Here is a 14190-nt window from a genome sequence, read left to right as displayed (position 1 = left end):
GGCGGCAGCGGCGGGGACAAGCCGAGCGGCCCCGCCCCACGCAGCCGGCTGGACCCGGCCAAGGTGCTGGGCACGGCGCTGTGCCCGCGCATCCACGAGGTGCCGCTGCTCGAGCCCCTGGTGTGCAAGAAGATCGCCCAGGAGCGGCTCACGGTCCTCCTCTTCCTGGAGGACTGCATCATCACCGCCTGCCAGGAGGGCCTCATCTGCACCTGGGCCCGGCCGGGCAAGGCGGTGAGTCGCCCCATACCAGCACCGGGCCCACTCCACCCAGGCATCCGCAGAGGGGTTGGCCAGAGTGACAGCCTTTAGCCCTGTGGGGTCAGGGGGAGCCAGGGACCTCTTTGTGTCCCAGGACAGGACCTCTCAGGTCTGAGTGCCGGGCTTCTAGAACTCGGGGACAGCACAGGGAGGGCTGGGGATAAGAGACAGCTGGGAGGAGGGGGGAGCAGGTGGGCTCCCCACGGCCAGGCCTTATCACATGTCGCTCGAAGCCAAATCTGCGTTTCTATGGGACATGGGAGTTTTGAATTGTGAAGCCGTGTGAGTGCTGCAGGTCAAGTTCCGTGGGCCACACGGAGCCCATGCACCCGGCTTCCTGCCTTGGCCTCAGACTCTGGATCTGAGCCCACCCCTGGAGTCCTGGGCCTGGGGAGTCCCCAGCTTGGGTGCTGGTGCTGCTCCCTGTGTGGCTTTGGGCGGGCCACTACTTCTTGACCTCCATCACCTGTTAGGGAGCCTTGAAGGTGGGTGGCGGGTGGCTGTGTCCCCCTCCTGCCGAAGCTGTGGGGTTCAGGAAGGTCCTGGTGGGGAAGCACAGACCCAGGGCCTTGGCTCTTTGGAGCTCTGTCTCTTGGCCCAGCTCCTCGGGGGATGCCAGATCTCAGGCCCGGCTCCCTCGAAGAGCAGTTTTAGGATTGTGTAGGGTCTTGGATCCTTAGAACTTAATAGCACAGTCTCAGAGGCAGGGTCGTTGGGGTCTGGGGAGTCCGGCGAGTCCTGAAAGAGACCCCTCTATCTCCCTAGTTCACAGACGAGGAGGCCGAGGCCCAGACAGGGGAAGGAAGTTGGCCCAGGTCACCCAGCAAGTCAGTGGTAGAGGTAGGATTGTCCCGGAGTTCTCCGCCCCCGCCCTCTCCACCCCTACCCCGTCTCTCTGCTTGGGATCAACCCCGAGGACTTTAATTATTGTCTCAGAGTGCCGCCTGCTGGGACAGGAAAGCTAGCGGAGATGTAAGTTCCTGACCTAGAGCAGCGGCCTCGCCCCAGCGGTGGGGTCTGGGGTGGACTGAAGGGCAAGGTCAGGGCGGCAGCCACCTTGGGTTCTCTGGGCGGGCTCCCTCCCCGGGGGGCTGGCGGGAGCCCAGGCGGCCTCTAACCCTCCTGTCCCCCCTCTCCTCTTCCCCAGGGCCTCTCCTCCCAGCCCAGCAACTCCCCGAGCGGCACAGTGGTGTGAAGCCATGGATGTCGGGGTCCCCCTCTGTTCCCCGCCTCCTAGCCATAATCCTCCCGCTGACCTCGCGGATCAACGTATTAACAAGACTAACCATGACGGATGGACTGCTCCAGTCCCTTGCCCTGCACAATTTTGGGGATCACGGGGTCCCCCAGACTGGCCCAGCATTTGGGGGGATGTAGTGGCCCGTGTGGCCTCAGCCTTGTCCCCACCCACTGCCAAGTCCAATGACCCCCTTCCTCTGAAAGTGTTCGCCTCATCCCTGTACCCAGCATGTGACTGGTCACTCCTGGGGGAGATGCCCCCACCCAAGCTCTGCAATGTGCCCCTCGGCCTTTGGGCAGGGCAGGGGTGGCCCACCCCTCCCCTGGCCCCCACGCTGCCCGTGCTGTCGTTTGTGCTTTTGAAGAGTGTTAAATTATGGAAGCCCCTCGGGGGCCCTCCCTGTCCCCCGGGACCTCTTATTTATACTAAAGTTCCCTGTTTTCACAGCGTCTCTGTTCCCTTCCGGGAGGTGTGGCGGGAGTGTGCTCGCACTTTTGCCAAAGTCCTAGAATCCAGTTACTTCGGCCAACGGAAGAGCTAGCCCCCGCCTCTCCCCGACCCAGTCCTCTCCCGGATCCTTTCTAACAGCCCGCAGCACGACGGGCACGAGGGGCGGGGCACACACCTGGCCGGTCCCCCCTCCAGCCCAGGCGGGGCCCTGGGCCGAGAAGAAAGTTTCTTCGGCTCCCAAACTTTACAAGACAGAGTGCCACCAGGGCCCCTTTCAGAATCGCTTGAAAAGTGCCCGAACCGTCCCGTTAGGTATCCTGGGGGGCCTCCTGCGGCCCCGGCTCCCAGAGCGGGCTAGAGACCACGGTGTCCAGCCCTCCTAAGAGTGACAAAAGTGAGGCCCAGCTGCCCTCGGCGCCGCAGGGAGTGGTGTCCATCCCGCTCTGCCCTCCACCCCCCGAAATGTTTCTGTTTCTAATCCTAGCCTGGGCAGGAATGTGGCCGTGCGGCCAGGGGCCAAGGAGCTATTTTGGGGGCTCCTTTTTCTCCCCTAGGCTTTGGCCAGCGGGTCACCCCTGGTCCTGGCTCCTGAGGGCCTCCCTTCCCAATTCTCTCACCACCCCTTCCCCACCTCCTGCCAAAAAAAAAAAAAAAAAAAAAGAAAAAGTCAGTGTAAAGCAGAGGCCCCGAGGGCTAAATTTAAACCAGCCCAAAGTCTGAATCCGAGGCTGAGTCACCCCCGAAGCTGGTCTCCTAACCCCCCTTCCCAGGCCTCACCCCTTTCTCACCCCACCCCAATTCCTGGGCTTGAGAGGGGTGTTACCCTATCATTCTGAACCTCAATTGGCCCCCTCAGAGTGCAGTGGGAGGGCTCATCTTTGGCATCTGCCGCACCTGTGGCTTCCTCTGGGCTCCGCCTTTGGGGGGGGTGTAGTGGGAGAGTTGAAATTCTCCACCACCCCATCTCACACCGAAGTGTTCTGAGGGGCCCTGGAAGGAGGGAGTTGGGGGGCCTGGCTCGTGAGGGGTTAAGCCTGGGAGGCGGGAGGGGGCCGAACCTAGGGGTGGGGAGAAGGGGAGGAGGCCTCAACAGCCGAGAGAAGTGGCCAGAGAGGCCCAGGGGACAGCCAGGGACAGGCAGACATGCAGCCAGAGCCCCAAGGCCTGGACAGGGGCTGCCAGGCCCTGTGACAGGAGGACCCCGAGCCCCCGGCCCGGGGAGGGGGCCATGGTGCTGCCTGCCCGACATGTCAGCCGAGGTGCGGCTGAGGCGGCTCGAGCAGCTGGTGCTGGACCCCGGCTTCCTGGGGCTGGAGCCCCTGCTCGACCTTCTCCTGGGCGTCCACCAGGAGCTGGGCACCTCCGACCTGGCCCAGGACAAGTATGTGGCCGACTTCTTGCAGTGGGGTGAGTGCCTGCCTGCATGGATGCCCCCAGACTGGGGGGTGGTGGGGGCAGGGCAGAGGCCGGAGATGGATTCGCGCACAGGCGCTGATGATTGGGGGCAAGATGGACGTGGGACAGCCTCCCGTTCAGGAGTCCTGAACTTGGTCCTGGGTCCTAGGGTGACATGCCCTACCCCTGCGCCACCCTGGCAGGGCAGCCATGACTCAGAACCAGGACTTGGGAGCCAGGGGAGGCTGTGCTGGCCCCCAGCTTCCCGTGTGGTCGCCCTGTGCCCCCTCCCCAAAGTCTAGGCCTAAGGCCATGTGGGGAGCCTCGTATTTTAGGACTACCCCCCCCCAAAATGGGCCCCATGGCCCACCCCCCTGATTTCCCAGAGCACAGGGGCAGGCGGAAGGGACAGCATGGGGCAGCTGGCAGGGGCGAGGCCAACGGGCAGGTGTTCAGCGCCAGCCTCCCCAGCTGCCCCAACAGGTGCCCAGGCTCTGGGAGGGTGCAGTGACTCAGGCGGGCCCTGGGGGAGAGCCAGCGCCGAGACAGGCGCCGCTCGCACCCCCACCCTGGATGGAGGAGGAAGAATGTAAGGTTCTTCTGGGTGTGCCCCCTCACCCCTGCCCGGCCCTGGTCCCTGTGGTCTGCATGGGACAACCTTCACCCCCCTCTAGTTCCCCAGGCCCCTCATTCTCCTGGCTCATGACCTCTGACCTACCCCCCCCCCCAGGTCTCCCACAAAACCTCTTCTTGCCAGGTCTTTGCCTGGAGAGAGGTCCGGAGGGAAGAAGATGCGGTGGCCTCAGGGGCTGGCCTTGTCGGCCCTGCCCCCCTCCACCCCAGGACCCAAGCTCCCCTGGGCTTTCTGTCTCCCTGACACTCTGCCACTCGGTCCCTGCACTGGCTTGTCCCTCAGCGGCCTGCTCTTGGTCCTTGCGCTCCGTGTGTCCCTGTCTCTCTGCCTTCTCCCTCTTGCTCATTTCCTGTGTCCATCTTTCAGACCCAGGCCCCGCTCCTGTCCCTGCCATTTCACAGATAGGAAGGTGGAGGCCAGAGGCCAGGCCGCTCCACCCCTGGAAGATCTTTCTCCCGCCACCCGCAGCCCTTAGTACCTCTGTCAGCCCTGATTTTGCAGAGCGTGAAGTGGGGCTAGCAGGGTAAACTGAGCCCTGAGCTGGGGGCAGGGGTCTGGCTCTCCTGTAAGGAAGGAGCACTCCTTTTGTGGCCTGAGCAGCATCCTGTGGCCCCTCCCTGGCCAGGCGGCTGGGGCGGGGGAGGGGGCCTGGGTTCCTGCTGCCTTAAAAGGGCTCAACGTCTTGGCTCTCTCCTCCCTCCCCCGTTCTGGGCCTGGCTGGTTCTTCCCTGCTTGCGGCCCGCTCTTCCCGAACTTCATGGGACCCCTCTCTCTCCCCACAGTAACCCACTCCGTCTCCCCTTATTCCCACTTGCACACGTCCCTCTCTCTGTCCTGCCTCTCACAGCCCCCAGCGGCGCTACGTCCCGCCCTCCCTCTCCGTGGCCGTCTCCCCCTCCCAACCTGGCCTCTTTAACTCCTAGCTGCGGGGCCTTGGGCCGGCCACCTCACCCACCTGGGCCTGGAGTCGCCACCTGTAAATGAGGGGGACCGAAGGGGCCCTCTTCCCGGAGTTGAGGGCGGGAAGAATACACTAGAGCCTGGGATTTCGGGGACCACGCTGGCCTTGTCCTTGTTCCTTCTCCCAGCCCCAGCCCCAAATCCAGGTCTCCCAAAGTGTGGTCCAAAGCCACCTGCCTCATAAACCTGGAGGTACTGGATTAAACCGAATGTTCCAGCAGGTGACCAGAGGCAGACTGAGAATGCTGGGGTGGGCCTCTTGGGCACTCCCACCCCCAGCCCGGGTGGGGGTGGGGCCTGAGGGGCCCTACGACGGGGTCTCTTATCTTCTCCCGCTATCCTGCAGAGCCCGCCCTCTTCACCTGCAGCCACTGCGGTCTTCCAGCCCGATGACCTTCCTTCCCAAAAAGGGGTTCCCAGGCATCCCACCTTTTTCTATAGGAGGGCAGTTTGGGGTCCCCCCAAACCTCATACAGTGTTTTGGTGGGGAAGCCCTTGGGAGGCTGACAGTCCTAGGAAAGAAGCAGAGAGAGGAGAGAACAGGGGACAGAGGAGATCGAGGGATGGAGAGAGGGGGAGCCTGAGGGGCAGAGGGTGGGACTTCCTCTTGCCTCCAGCGTCAGGCCCAGTAGCCTAGGTTCTCACCTCCCCTCGCCCCCCAGTGGAGCCCATCGCCGAGAGGCTTAAGGAAGCCCGACTGCAGAGGGATGACTTCGAAATTCTGAAGGTGATCGGACGCGGGGCGTTCAGCGAGGTGAGCTGTGAACGGCCACTGCCGATCCGCGGAGCCGGAGACGCGACTTCTCGTGCAATGGGCGGGGCCTTAGAAATTGATGAATGACTGAGTTTAGAAAAACTACACCCAGGGGAGGGGCGGGGCTTGAGGTTGATGGGCGTGGTGCTGGTAGTGGGGCGGGGCCGCGGCTGGGTTGTGTCGGGGGTGGAGTCCAATCCGAGCGAGCCCGGGTGTTTTCCGCACCCCCCACCCCGCGCCGCCTCAGCCCCAGTCACCCGGTTTTGGCCTTCAGGTAGCGGTGGTGAAGATGAAGCAGACGGGCCAGGTGTACGCCATGAAGATCATGAATAAATGGGACATGCTGAAGAGAGGCGAGGTGGGGGCCGGGGCCGGGCGTGCGGGACGCGAGGATCGCCCACTCCAACGGCCGCCCCGCCCGCTTCAGCGCCCGCGGGTGCCCCGTAGGTGTCGTGCTTCCGCGAGGAGAGGGACGTGTTGGTGAACGGGGACCGGCGTTGGATCACGGAGCTGCACTTCGCCTTCCAGGATGAGAACTACCTGGTGAGCCCCAGGCCGGGGCGACTAGACAGATGGACCCCGACCCTGAAGCTGTCAGTTAACGAGACGGGGTCCGGGAGAGAAAGTCCTAGGCTTGGGGAGCTGCCTCTGCGTGTGGTAGGAACTGGTCTGCCGTTTCCGGGATGGGAGATGTCACTAAACCCTCTTTTCCCGGGCTGATTCTAGTGCACCCTGCAAAAATGCCACCGTCGGGGGGTCGAGGTGGGGTGAGGATCTCTTACCTGGACTGGGCTAGCTCTCTACAGTCTATGCGGGGGCCACTGGGTAGGGGGTATCTGGACACTGGGGAGGTGTCTTTGAGTTCTCTTTTTCCCTCTTTCTGTCCGGTGACCTCGTAGGGGAATTAGGTTTCGCGGGGGGGGGGGGGGGGGGGGGGGGGGGGGGGGGGGGGGGGGGGGGCAGAGTCTCTGATTTGGCCTAGGGAGATCTCTTGGGCACCCTTGGGGCTGGGCTGCGGGGTCTGTGGGAGGGATGGGGCATCTGTGGGAGTCTTTGTCCCGGGCCATCGGCGATCGGTGCCGAGGGGTGCTACTGATCCCCCCATGACGCCCCCTGCTAGTACCTGGTCATGGAGTACTACGTGGGCGGAGACCTGCTAACTCTGCTGAGCAAGTTTGGGGAGCGGATCCCAGCCGAAATGGCGCGCTTCTACCTGGCCGAGATTGTCATGGCCATAGACTCAGTGCACCGGCTGGGCTATGTACACAGGTGGGCGCAGCAGGGGCTGAGGGGCGGGGGGCTGAGGGTGGGGCCCAGAGAGGGAAAGCAAAATTGCACCCAGGGCACGTTACAGCAACGGTGGGAGCCCAGAGGGGGCGAGCCGTGCAGAGGGACCTCCTTGGTTGGGGCCCCTGGGGACAGGGCCAGCCAGAGGAGTGGGGTTCAGGGGCGGAAGCCGAGTGAAGGGTTCTGAGCGGGTGGGGAGTGGAGGGGCCGAAGCTAGGGAGCATGGTCCCTAAGAGGGTGGGACTCGAGGCCTTGCTACCTGGAGGTGTGGAACCTACTGAGGTGGATGGAGGGAGGCTCACATCACCCCCACCCTTCCGTTTGCTCAGGGACATCAAACCCGACAACATCCTGCTGGACCGCTGCGGCCACATCCGCTTGGCGGACTTCGGGTCCTGCCTCAAGTTGAGGGCAGACGGAACGGTGCGTGGTGCGCCGCCTCGGGCAGGGCACTCAGGCCACCAATGGGGCATGGGGTCAGATGGGCGTGGGGAGGGACCAGAAGCTCAGAGTGGGGGGCTTGAGGCCGAGGTGCACAGGCAGAGGTGGGGGCCCGACCAGGTCTGGGGGGGGGGGATAGCAGGAGGGGACTCACGCCTAAGTATGTGAAGCGGCACCTGATTAGAACAGGCAAGGGGAGGGACTAAAGCGCTCGAGGCGTGGTTATGAGGGGAGGAGCCAGAGCTGGGAGGGGCGGGGCCGAGCCCAGGTCTGGACCTTTTTGGCTCAGGTGAGGTCGCTGGTGGCTGTGGGCACCCCGGACTACTTGTCCCCCGAGATCCTGCAGGCTGTGGGCGGCGGGCCCGGGCTGGGCAGCTATGGGCCCGAGTGTGACTGGTGGGCGCTGGGAGTGTTCGCCTATGAAATGTTCTACGGGCAGACGCCCTTCTACGCCGACTCCACCGCTGAGACGTATGGCAAGATCGTGCATTACAAGGTGAGCACGGCCAGAGGAACTCCTGACCTCCTTTGGCACATGGTGCCAGGCTGACACCCCTGCCCTCCCTCTCCCTCGTGCAGGAGCACCTGTCTCTACCGCTGGCCGATGCAGGGGTCCCCGAGGAGGCCCGAGACCTCATCCAGCGGCTGCTGTGTCCCCCTGAGATGCGGCTGGGCCGGAATGGAGCAGGTGATTTCCAGAATCATCCTTTTTTCTTTGGCCTTGACTGGGACAGTCTCCGAGACAGCGTGCCCCCATTTACACCGGATTTTGAGGGTGCCACTGACACGTGCAACTTCGATGTGGTGGAAGACGGGCTCACTGCCATGGTGAGCGGGGGCGGGGTAGGTACCTGCGACCCCTGCCGGGCAGAGGGAATCCCCCCATCCCTCATCCACAGAGCTGGGGTTAGAACCGTACCCATCTCCTGGGGTCTTGAAATCATTCCTCCCCAAGAGCACCGGCTCTGCGCCCACCCCGTGCTGGGAGCCCAGCGGTGACCCGGATTCACAGTCCAGTGAGGAACGTAGACTTGTCCCCAGACAATAACGCGCCAGAGAGAGGGTTCAGGAGTGAGATGAGGGGGGGCGAGTGCAGGGAGGGGGCGGGCTCCTCACCCAGCATGGAAAGTCTTGGAGGGCTTCCTGGAGGAGGGGCCATCTGAGCTGAGACCTGGAAGGATAAGTGAGGCAAGAAAGCACCATAGAGGAATCTCTCCTAGGCCATCTCTCTGTCAACTCTTGTTCAAGCCATCCCAGTGCTGGGCACAGCTGGGGACACAGAGGGACCACGCCAGCCCTGGCCCCTGCCTTCATCCACGTGTGGCCCCGCAGAAGTATAGAATTCCACTGTGTAGAGCGCCCTGAGGGAAGCAGCCAGATGCAATGAAAGAAAATGAGGGAGAGACAAGTTTAGATAAGGCCCCAAGCTGGGGTGGGCTGGGGAGCCAGCATCTAAGCCAAGACTGGGAAGGGGTGAGGGGCACAGGTCATCCACATCTGGTGTCTCTGGCATAGGAGACGCTGTCGGACATGCGGGAAGGCGTGCCCCTGGGGGTCCACCTGCCGTTTGTGGGCTACTCGTACTCCTGCATGGCCCTCAGGTAAGTGCCGTCCCGGGCCCCAGGAGAGTTGCGGGATCAGGCTTAGAACCATACTGTCTGGGGACCAAGGGCTGTTAGGAGTCTGGAGTTGTAGGACCTTAAGGTGTCAGACCGTAGTACAATGAAATTTTAGATTCCGTTGTAAAACGTCAGAGTCACAGTCTTCCAGAATGTTCCAGTCCTCTACTTCTAGATTTCTAGTACAGTCATGGGACTACCAGATCTTAGAAAATAAGAAGCATAAAATTTTTATTTTATTTAAAAATTTTTAATGTTCTATTTATTTTTGAGAGAGAGAGAGACAGCGTGAGCAGGAGAGGGTCAGAGAGAGAGACACACACAGAATCCGAAGATAGGCTCCAGGCTCTGAGCTGCCAGCATAGAGATCCTGAAGTGGGGCTAGACCCCACAAACTGGGAGATCATGACCTGAGCAGAAGTCGGATGCTTTACCAACTGAGCCACCCAGGAGCTCCAAGAAATACAGAATTTTTAAGTCAATCTTGAATACGAACTTAACGAATCGCTCATATAACCATCAAGCCACTTATTTATTTATTTAAAGTAGGCTCCACACCCTATGTGGGGCTTGAACTCATGACCCCTGAGATCAAGGGTCAGTTGCTCTACTGACTGGGCCAGCCAGGCGCCCCTAACCATAAAGCTTTTTAAAAACATTAATTATACAAACAATATGTTGCTTGTCACTAGAACGTTAGAAAATACAGGCCAGGGAAAGGCAGCCCCTACGACCAGTGATCTGGTGCCAGTGATCCCCCCACTCACACATGCGCACTGGGTAACTGTGAGAACATGCTGGGTTCTAATCTGTTCTTTTACTGAACAATGTATAGAAAATGCCCTTTCTTGTCCTGAATGATCGACAACATGAGCCACAGTGTGGTTACTCTCCTTTCCGGGTGGGCCAGGACTCAGTTAAGCCGTCTGCATAACCCAGGCTGGATGGGCAGCCGCAGCGCGGTCCCAGGGTGTCCCCAGGATCATGGGGCCCTTGAGACCTGTTTCCAGAGAGGGAGTGCTGGGTGCAAGAGGACATCCAGAATTTTCTGTTCTGTTCCCGGAGAGGGTGGGTCTCCCTCCCAGCAGCTGGGGATGGCAAGGGGTGGGGGGCAGATGACTAGAATCAGCCCTGGGATCCCACAGCCAGTCTTAAGATTGTATCTTTAGAGCTGGACGGGGTCCCCTTCATTGTCCTGATGTCCTAAGAGAGGACTCTGCAAAGGTCACATGTACAGGGAGATGAGTGACCCCGGGACATGGGTGTCTGGACCCCAGGTTCCCACAGGAGGTGCAGAGAGGCCAGCTCCAGGGGCCTGAGGCCATGTGAAGGGTCAGCCTCTGCCAACAAGAAGGGGACCCATTACATCAACCTGCCCCTCCCCCTCCCCCAAGATCTGGCTCTCCTAGGCCCACAGGAGAGGGAGTCCTGGCTCTAAACCCAGGTCAATGGGCAACCTCTTGAGGGGAGCCGGCTCTCCCTCCCCTTGCCCTCTTCCTCCCCCCAGGGACGAGGAGGTCCCAGGCCCCACGGCCATGGAACTGGAGGCCGAACCATTGCCTGAGCCACCTGTGCTGGCACCCAGCCCAGAGCCCACGGTGCCGCCGCCAGAGGAAACAGTGAGTCTCTGGAGGAGAGGGTCAGTCAGGGAGAATCGGAGAGAAAGGCAAGGGCTTCCAGGGTCCTGTGGGCGCGAAGCCCTCTGGGGGCTGGCTCCAGAGAAAGAGACAGCGAGCAAAGTAGAGAGGAAGTTACTTCAATCAGATCCGATCCCTATGAAGAAATAAAGGTCACTGTGTGGGGGAGGGGGACCCCCTGGTGGTCAGCGGACAGAACCTCCAGGCAAAGGTTTATTCTTGAACCCCAAAGGAACTTAGGCTGAATTGTTCCCAGAAGAGGGGGCTGGAGAATGAGGGGAGGGGAGATAGACAAGCCAAAGAGGGCCTTTTGGTGAGGCAGGCCTTCTCCCGAGGCCTAGCAGAGGGACTGGAGAGGGGGGACCGCCATGGTCAAGTTGGGTAAGAGTGTTAGGAATAGCCCTTTGGTTCCTGGGTGGAAGATGCATGGGAAGGGCCCAGGGCAGAGGATGAGAACGGAGACCAAGCCTGGGGCGGGGGCGGGTGCTGGGGTCAGTTGGGGAAGGAGGAGACTTGGGTCCCTGCAGGAGCTGTGGGGATTCCGGAAAGATCTAGAGGCCAAGGAAAGATCCCCGCCTAGAGCCTGTGCCCGAGTCTTGGGCGCTGCAGGAGCGGGCAGCCCTAAGCGCGGTCCCGCACGCAGGTCGAAGCGACAGCTCCGGAGGCCGTTCCCGCAGCAGCGGCGGCGGCGGCAGCGGCTGCCCAGGTGACGCTGCAGGAGCTCCAGGAGGCCCTGGAGGAGGAGGTGCTCACACGGCAGAGCCTGAGCCGGGAGCTGGAGGCCATCCGCGCCGCCAACCAGAACTTTGCCAGGTCAGGGTCGGGGCACCCCGGGTCCGGTCGCTACTGTCGGCAGCCCGGCTCGGCCAGGCCTGGAAAAGCTCACGGCCTTTTCCTCCCCGCAGTCAGCTCCGTGAGGCCGAGGCCCGGAACCGAGACCTGGAGGCGCACGTCCGGCAGCTGCAGGAGCGGATGGAGTTGCTGCAGGCGAGGGGAGACGCAGGCGAGTCCCCCATCCGTCTCCTTTCCCGAGGGCGACGGGGGGAGGTGGGCCCGCGGCGTGTGTGGACACCTGCGGGAGGGCGAGGGGCCCAGGCTGGGGCACGCCGCGCCACCGCCCTCATCCACGCGCCCTACGCCTCTCTCTTCTCCTTCCAGTTGTCACGGGGGTCCCCAGTCCCCGGGCCACGGATCCACCTTCCCATGTAAGACTCCTCTTTATCCTCTGTATCAAGCCTGCTGGCCCCTCTGCAACCCCGGCCCCGTCTCCCCGTCCGATTTAAGGGTTACCTTATCTCTTTGGGCTTCCAGACAGCAGCCCCACGTCTACCACATAGCCTCGGTCCAGGCCTCTAACCAGATCCCATCTAGGATCTCCCTAGATTCCCTCCCCGTCTCCGTTAGCTGTCTCTCGCCCCCTGCCGAGGGCGGCCGGGCCGGGCTGAGCTCCGATCGGGTCACCTGTCCCTTCTCTCTCCAGCTAGATGGCCCCCCGGCCGTGGCTCTGGGCCAATGCCCGCTGGTGGGGCCAGACCCCATGCACCGCCGCCACCTGCTGCTCCCTGCCAGGGTACGTCCGGCTGCTCACGCCCGCCCGCCGCCGCCGCGCCCCCTCCTCGCACCACGCACCCCAAGCCTCCTCTGCTTCGCTGCGCCTCTTTCGCGCTGGGCCGCCGGGGGGAAGGGAGGACGCGCGGTCAGCCAATCAGCTCAGGCCGCTAGGAAGCAGCCAGTGGCGAGTTCGGACAAGACTTGAAGCTTGCCCGGGGACCAACCGCAGCTGCCCGCGGGGGCTGGGCGGGACGAGAGAGGATTGTGGGCCCACCCGTGGGCGTGGCGAGTTCCAGGAACCAATCGGAGGGCCGCGTCGCCGGGACCTGATCACGCCCCCTTGTCCGCAGGTCCCTAAACCTGACCTATCGGAGGCGCGTTCCCTGCTCTTGTTCGCCGTTGCTCTGGCTGCTGCCGCCGCCTTGGGCTGCACTGGGTTGGTGGCCTGCGCCGACCATCTCGTCCCGGTCTGGCGCCACCCAGGAGCCGCCTTCGCCCCCTGAACCCTAGAACCCCAAGCTGGAGAGTTGGGTGACCTGGGCACGGCCCAGAAAGCCACTCCTATCGCCTCCCTATTCACACCGCTCCGAGCGTGGGTCTCCGCCTCAGCTTCTGCCCTGTGATCCGGGCCCGCCCCCTGGCGGCCGGGGAGGAAGGAGCAGGGGGCTCCAGGGAGGCTCGTAACCGGGAAAGCTGCTGTTGCTGCTGGGGAGAATTGCAGACCACTTCCTTCCTCCGGCCCGCCTGAGGCCCCGCCGTGGGTGTGCAAACTGCGATCTAGAGGAGGCAGCAGGGCCAGGGCTGGGCCATCAGTTTTTCACCCTCCACGCCCCCCTCCCCGCCCCCATCGGCTCGAAGACCATAAATCCTTGTGCATGAGGCCCTACTATCCCGGAATGTTCTCTTCCCGCGGCAAACGTCTAGTGCGAGCCCCGCCCGCCTTCTCGGTAACCTTTTGCTTTTGCCAGCCCTGCTTTTTCGGGGACTCCCGCGCCCTCCTCACGTACATAGCTCTCGGAGCCTCGGCAGTTTGGGTATTTATTGACCTGTCCTCCGACCCGCCGGGCTCCAGGACCCCAGCACCCTAATCCACGTTTTGGATGCACTGAGACCCCGACATTCCTCAGTATTTATTGTCTCTCCACACCTAGGACCCCACCCCCGATCCTCGCGAATAAAAGGCCCTCCCGTCTGTCCAAAGCTCCGAACTCCGCGGTGTCCGCTCTCTTTGCGTTGCGGGAACAAGGCTGCTCAGTGGGCCAATCGCAAGGCGAGTGGAGGCGCCCAATGGCCTGGCAGGAAGCTAGAGGGACGCAAGGGAGACGAATCCAGGCTGGGGGTGGGGGTGGGGACGCTGAGAGGCATGGCTTCGGCATCCGGCCAATAGGAGGTGGCTAGTGAGCCGCCCGGAGGCACCGCCCCTTGTCCAGCTGTGGCCCAGCTGTGCCACCCGCTAGCCGGGAAGAAGGGGGTGGGTCCGCTGGGCGCGCGCCCGCGCGCGCGCTGCCATCCTCCTACGACTGCGCCTGCGCAGGCCACGCGCCTCGGTTCTAGCAACTAGCTCAAGAAAAGTTGCTGCAAACTTTCTAACGCGCTTCCCCCGCCCCTTCTCCCGGCCAGGCCCGCCCCCCTGCGGAGCCGGGAATTCCGAGGGGCGGAGCGCGGGCCGAGATGGGACATGGGGGGGCCTTCAGAGGACTCTGGAGACGGGGGCGTGCAGAAGCTTAGTCTCGGGGCGGAGGTGGCTTCGCGCCCTTAGCCCTCCCGGACGGCCCGTTACCTTCTCCATTGTCCCGATGGGGAAACTGAGGCCCTGAGCCAGAGGCACACGCGGGGGGGAGGAAAAAGCGCGGCCTGAGGCGGAGGGAAAACAAAAGGAGAATCACGGACAGACGGGGAGGGGGGCGGGCACACACACAGACACCGGGACGGAGACCCTAGTGGAGAACTGGGCCTAGCAT

General features: G+C 62.7%; 2 protein-coding genes and 2 long non-coding RNA genes across 11 annotated transcripts in view; 2 read left to right on the top strand and 2 right to left on the bottom strand.

Annotated features, from left to right (window-relative positions):
* The window catches only part of DMWD (DM1 locus, WD repeat containing), a 7544-nt gene extending 5599 nt beyond the window's left edge, over positions 1 to 1945 (top strand). The window contains exons 5-7 of the mRNA XM_029924320.1: positions 1 to 234; positions 1027 to 1101; positions 1409 to 1945. Coding sequence (XP_029780180.1) covers positions 1 to 234; positions 1027 to 1101; positions 1409 to 1456 — 357 coding nt within the window. The 3' untranslated portion in view covers positions 1457 to 1945. The remainder of the gene's footprint in view (positions 235 to 1026; positions 1102 to 1408) is intronic.
* A 1072-nt stretch (positions 1946 to 3017) lies between these two features.
* Positions 3018 to 13437, top strand: DMPK (DM1 protein kinase). Of its 8 annotated transcripts, none has more exons than XM_029924846.1 (15): positions 3019 to 3358; positions 5603 to 5694; positions 5969 to 6052; positions 6142 to 6237; positions 6815 to 6963; positions 7311 to 7404; positions 7712 to 7918; positions 8002 to 8250; positions 8938 to 9023; positions 10549 to 10660; positions 11322 to 11491; positions 11584 to 11681; positions 11837 to 11883; positions 12163 to 12248; positions 12580 to 13437. In XM_029924846.1, the coding sequence occupies exons 1-15, from the start codon at positions 3199 to 3201 to the stop codon at positions 12737 to 12739; spliced, it is 1890 nt and encodes a 629-aa protein (XP_029780706.1). In that variant the 5' UTR covers positions 3019 to 3198; the 3' UTR covers positions 12740 to 13437. The 8 variants fall into 8 exon arrangements, with proteins under 8 accessions (XP_029780709.1, XP_029780711.1, XP_029780706.1 ...); XM_029924847.1 differs by having other exon boundaries at positions 12159 to 12248; XM_029924844.1 differs by having other exon boundaries at positions 8002 to 8265.
* Positions 5027 to 6123, bottom strand: LOC115280172. The gene is made up of 2 exons (XR_003903696.1): positions 5952 to 6123; positions 5027 to 5762 (listed from the first exon to the last, which is right to left on the bottom strand). It is a non-coding gene; the product is annotated as an uncharacterized LOC115280172 (long non-coding RNA).
* LOC115280174 lies at positions 13346 to 14118 on the bottom strand. Its single transcript, XR_003903697.1, has 2 exons — positions 14010 to 14118; positions 13346 to 13532 (listed from the first exon to the last, which is right to left on the bottom strand). It is a non-coding gene; the product is annotated as an uncharacterized LOC115280174 (long non-coding RNA).
* Between the last annotated feature and the right edge of the window lie 72 nt (positions 14119 to 14190).

Source organism: Suricata suricatta, chromosome 16, assembly GCF_006229205.1.
Source record: "Suricata suricatta isolate VVHF042 chromosome 16, meerkat_22Aug2017_6uvM2_HiC, whole genome shotgun sequence".
NCBI lineage: Eukaryota > Metazoa > Chordata > Mammalia > Carnivora > Herpestidae > Suricata > Suricata suricatta.
The sequence above is the reverse complement of the archived record's forward strand: the minus strand, read 5'-3'. Positions and strand labels throughout refer to the sequence as shown.